At 49.0% G+C, this 5,168-nt stretch overlaps 1 protein-coding gene across 1 annotated transcript; it reads right to left on the reverse strand.

Moving 5' to 3' along the window:
- Positions 1 to 656: 656 nt before the first annotated feature.
- On the reverse strand, positions 657 to 3,076 carry LOC124664710 (chaperone protein ClpB1-like). The gene is made up of 5 exons (XM_047202165.1): positions 2,901 to 3,076; positions 2,127 to 2,518; positions 1,514 to 1,656; positions 1,085 to 1,425; positions 657 to 996 (listed from the first exon to the last, which is right to left on the reverse strand). The coding sequence occupies exons 1-5, from the start codon at positions 3,074 to 3,076 to the stop codon at positions 657 to 659; spliced, it is 1,392 nt and encodes a 463-aa protein (XP_047058121.1).
- Positions 3,077 to 5,168: the final 2,092 nt, after the last annotated feature.

A 5,168-nucleotide genomic window follows, 5' to 3' on the forward strand; every position in this document is an offset into this window, starting at 1 on the left:
TCAAATCTGGAAAACGCGCGAAACAGCAAAAAACGAAAAAAATGAGCCAAATGGCACCCTCTACGCCGACGGGTCTACCCTCGGGGTAGCTCCCAGGTTCCACCAGGGCGCGCCACGTGTCCAGAAATGGACCAAATGGTCGCCTCTACCCCGACGGGGAAGCCCTCGGCGTAGCGTCCGTCGCCCAGGGACGCCCAGGCCGCGCCACGTGTGGCTGTACCCCGACGGGGAGGCCCTCGGCGTACCGTCGCCCAGGGACGCCCAGGCCGCGCCACGTGTGGAGGTACCCCGACGGGAGGCCCTCGGCGTACCGTCGCCCGGGGACGCCCGAGGCCGCGCCACGTGTTGAGGTACCCCGACGGGGAGGCCCTCGGCGTACCGTCGCCCAGGGACGCCCAGGTCCTGCCACGTGTGGACGTATGCCGACGGTGCGCCCCTCGGCGTAGCCGTAACGGCCGTCACCTTGACGGTGCCTGTAAGCGAGCTGCGCCGACGGCCAGTACGCCGACGGGTGGGGCCTGCCGTCGGCCCTCTCCGTCTACGCCGACGGGCGGCGCTACGCCGAGGGCCACGTGGCCTTCGCCGAGGCCCACCTTCCCCGAGGAGCTACGCTGAGGGTCCCCGTCGGCGTATCGTACGCCGAGGGCAAGTCTGTCCTACGCCGAGGGCCGTAGGCCGTCGGCATATTGCCGGATTCCTGTAGTGTATTCACAAACCTTCTTCATCACAAGGTCCCTTGCAGATTCCATTGTGCTTTCTCCAGCCATTCCTGCAGTTAGGTGCTCTGCTCCTAGATTTGAGGTCATGATGATGATAGTATTCTTGAAATCTACGGTCCGTCCTTTGCCATCAGTCAACACACCATCGTCAAGGAGTTGAATAAAAACATTCAGCACCAAGGCATCTGCCTTCTCCACCTCATCGAAAAGGACGACACTGTATGGGCGCCTCCTCACTTGTTCAGTCAGTTGTCCAGCATCTTCATAGCCAATGCAGCTTCAACAATTTATAAATAAGCATTAAGATCAGTCAAATTGAACATCTACTATAATGGTATGATCAAACATTACACAAATTATTAAACCTTGGTGCTGCTCCAATGAGGCGTGCCACAGCTCCAGACCCAACATATTCAGACATGTCAATGCGAACCATCGTCTTCTCGCTGCCAAATAGTTGCTCCGCAAGAGCCTTTGCAAGCTCTGTCTTTCCAACACCAGTCAATCCTAAGAAGAGGAATGATCCTATGGGTTGGCCAGGATGATCAAGGCCAGCCCTGGAACGTACCACTGCTTCTGCAACCAGATTTACCGCTTCATCCTGGCCAACAACTCGCTCATGAAGTCTGTCCGCTAGGTGGATTAACCTGTCCTTCTCATCTTGATCAAGCGCAGTGACAGGAATTCCGGTCCATCGGCTCACAACCTTCAAATGACAACATTAAAATTTGCAAGACAAACATAGACCATTGATCAAAACAGTACACACCAACTCATTGGAAGAAAATGCCTACTTCCGCGACATGATTTGGCATAACAATGATTGTTTTCTTCACAGCGTCCACTTCCTCGTCTTGATTGTCAATCTGCATCATTTTTTTTGCAGTAGAACACGCCCCATCAATCAGATCAATAGCCTTATCAGGAAAATGACGACCTACAGTACAGCCAGCAATAAAACCCATCAATAGTGTATGACATAAATATCCATTCTTGTCAATCATGAGTGGAACTCGGCAGAAAAGAAACATTGCAGTGCAGGTTACCATATTAACTTGTGCATATGCTGTCATGAATTTATTAGAACCTTAAACATGATTCATAAATTATTTCAACTTCATGTATCCAAGGCAACTGAGGTACTCTTTTTTTTTTTTTTGCGAGAAGGCAACTGAGGTACTCTAGTGTGATCATTCTTACCCTTTAATCTAACCATAACCAATTAAACATGTATTTCTTTTCATTATATATAACCTTTGTCCCGAAATATAAGCCTTTTTAGAAAGCTAACTTAGCTATCTAAAAGGCTTATATTCTGGAAAGGAGGTATTACTTGCTAAGTGGCTAGGTGAGGTTGTGCATCTACTAATCACCTCAAGAAACAATAGGAGTAAATTAATTCCTCACCAGTGATGTAGCGTCCAGCAAGCTGTGCAGCAGCAGCAACAGTGGCATCTTGGATTTCCACGCCATGGTGCTGTTCATACTGCTGCTTTATGCCCCGCAGAATGGCAATGGTCGCCTGCATGCTCGGTTCTGCAATATGCACTTTCTGGAACCGTCGTTCGAGTGCACCATCGTTCTCAATGTACTTGCGGTAATCATCAAAAGTCGTCGCGCCCACACAACGGATACGACCACGAGCCAACGCCGGCTTCAGCATGTTGGCAGCATCATTGGTTCCCCATGGGCCACCGACGCTACCGGCACCAATCAGCATGTGCATCTCGTCGATGAAGAGAATTATTTTGCCTCGTGAATTCTCCGCCTCGTTTATTACTTTCTTTAAACGACCATTGCTTCAAATGAAAATTTCACGCATCGACTAAGCAGTGGCTACGCATGCATCAATCTGTTCCAATCCATGGATGGACCGGATCTGGCCGTGTGGTTGCTGCAAGTGGTGCTGGCAAGCTGCCGATTGAGAAGGCGCTCGATCCTCCCTACATGCGTTCTTTTCCGGCCGCCTCTTCTTGAAACCCGACCACGGGCGCCGCCGTCCTCCTCCAGCGGGAGTAACAAGAACCCCGCCCCCGACCTCACCCATTCCCCCCGCCGCCTACACGCTCCAGGACGCCACCGACCTCGGCTACGACTGCCCTAATTAATGATTAAGATAAAAAGTAACTGATGCTAGGATTATGTACATTGATTTTGTGGCAAAATTTGTATCCTATAAACGATTTGGAAAACTTTGGCTGGCGGGTGAGGACAAGGGTGGGGCGCAGGCCGTGGTAGGCTAGACGGCGGCCGAGCTGCAGCATCGGGTTGGCGTGGCCTTGCATTCCCGGGAACGGCAGCAGCAGCACGCGCCCGCCGCAGCCGCTGACCTGGACGGTGGTGTCGGGGCTGTCCATGGCCGTGAAGTGATGCGGTGGAGTGGCGCGCAAGGTCCTCTGCTCAAATCTGCTGAGTCGGGGAAGGAATGTTTCTTTCACTCGAATCTGCGGCGACAGCGAGCGACATACGCAAGCTCAGTCTGTTTCGCTCGTTTGTTTGAATCGTACGCACGCGGAACCTATTTCCTACATACGCCACGACAAGTCAAAGCAAATCCGCCCCTTCTCCGCGATTGACCCTTTGGTTCTCAGGATCGCGGTGCCGATGCTAGCACTCGCGGCGGTACCGTACTAGATCGATTTGAGAAAATAAAAGAAGCTAAACTGCCTGCCGCATAATGCTACTACTAGTACTCATATGTCTATCAATGAATCATCGATCTAAAAAGAAGAGAAACGAGACGATCGACTGACTCACCGATTTTCATTCAGCGCCATCCACCACGTACTAAGTACGCCACCACATCTCCAGCTCCCTTCGCTTGCGTCGGCCATCGGCGGCACAAAGTGACCTGCTCCTCTCCTCTCCTCTCCTCTCATCGCAAGAGTCAAAGTCTAAGTCGTCACACACGACGCACGCGTTGGCTCCACCCCATCTCGTACTTATAGACTGGGAGAGATCGGGTCTGAAGTTTGAATTTTGAGAGAGGGAGGAGAGGTATGGCGGGAAGACCATGAGGTTAGAGACAATTTTGGTTCTGTTTGTTCCTTGTTTTTAGGAGCAGCGAATTTGATGGGTGGAAGGAGCACTAATGTGGAGGGAGGTGTGCGGTGGCTTGCCAAAATGCCTCGGCCACTCGTGATCCTCTTTCAACAATCACGGATTCATTTCTCCTAATAAATGATGCGCTGTTATCCAGTAATCATGTTGGGCTCATCTTGCTAATTCCAAGGACCTAACCAAATTAACGGAGCTCTGCGATCAAGTGAGAGGAAGACAAGGCACGTACGTAAGAAATAGTAGCTCCGTCAATCCCGAGAAAAAACATGCATGTGCATTGCCCATCCTCCTCCGTGCCTACCCAATGATTTCTTCTCCTAATAGTGGGTTGTTCCCCAGTTGTCACGCTAGGCCCTTATTAATTCCAAGGACATAAACAAATTAACGGAGCGCGATCAACTGAGTAGCCCATCTGGCGTCTAGTACTGCATAAAATTTGCACTGACATATAGGCATGTTATATTTAACTGCGTTGCTTCAGCTCCGGACGACCAACGCCTTCATGAAGCAAGAATTATTTTTCAGCCATCATCCGAAGTTATGTGCTAAATTACGGACAGGCTCGTATTTCTCATGTACATACGAAAACATATACAAACTTGTACGTACCGAATAGACTTCATTAACGCCCAGCGCTGGTATTCAAGGGTGGCTGCCAAACTGGCTAACAACTGATGTGTTCCAATGTTATAACAAAGCAAGATTTTTCGTTTACAGTGCAAAAAAGAAATTAATTCCGAGAACTCGGTTGCTTTTTTTGGACGTCCAATATCTTCCTCGTTTGGATCACTTTTCTTATGTAACATTTCTGATTTGTCTCGTGGACTGAACATACATATAAAAGGTCTGTGCTTGGCCTTTGCCTGCCCACTGCACAACGATTAAATATGAATGGAGGCAAGCAAATATAAGGTTATACATAGTTCAAAAACGTTGCACTGATATAATAATACATCTTCCTATTCAGTCAGGCAAAGGTGTTCACCATTAGTACTGTAAGAGGGACTCAAACCATTATTACATATAAAAGAATATACGATGGTTCATAGCTAATATTACAATAATGTTGCTCCTACAAATTGCTCTATCAAACCTGGCTGAGAAAACCGAGAATATATTTCTCAAACCACCGTCATTGTTTCCATGGAATGCTAGGGAAGAATTCTATGAGCTCCACTTTACATTTAGCTAAAACATATTTACCAAGTGAAAAAAATTCTGGTCTCTAAGTTTTACACACACAAATGCAAGTGTAGCTGCCAGCCGCATATGCATGATCTCCATGCTAACCATCGGCCCCCAGTTATCTCCCTCACTGCCACTGCTACCAAGCTGATCACAACAACATAACAAAAACTAGAATTGCCGCCATCCATTCCAAAAGTCACA

Source organism: Lolium rigidum, chromosome 6, assembly GCF_022539505.1.
Source record: "Lolium rigidum isolate FL_2022 chromosome 6, APGP_CSIRO_Lrig_0.1, whole genome shotgun sequence".
Taxonomy (NCBI): Eukaryota; Viridiplantae; Streptophyta; class Magnoliopsida; order Poales; family Poaceae; genus Lolium; species Lolium rigidum.

Bases quoted from the DNA above. Each gene is read 5' to 3' on its own strand.
- LOC124664710 (XM_047202165.1), bottom strand. From the start codon at position 3,076: ATGGACAGCCCCGACACCACCGTCCAGGTCAGCGGCTGCGGCGGGCGC. The intron at 2,519-2,900 runs GTTTATAGGATA...TTTCATTTGAAG, and splicing joins CAGCCAAAGTTTTCCAAATC to CAATGGTCGTTTAAAGAAAG. The intron at 1,426-1,513 runs GTAGGCATTTTC...TGTCATTTGAAG, and splicing joins TGCCAAATCATGTCGCGGAA to GTTGTGAGCCGATGGACCGG.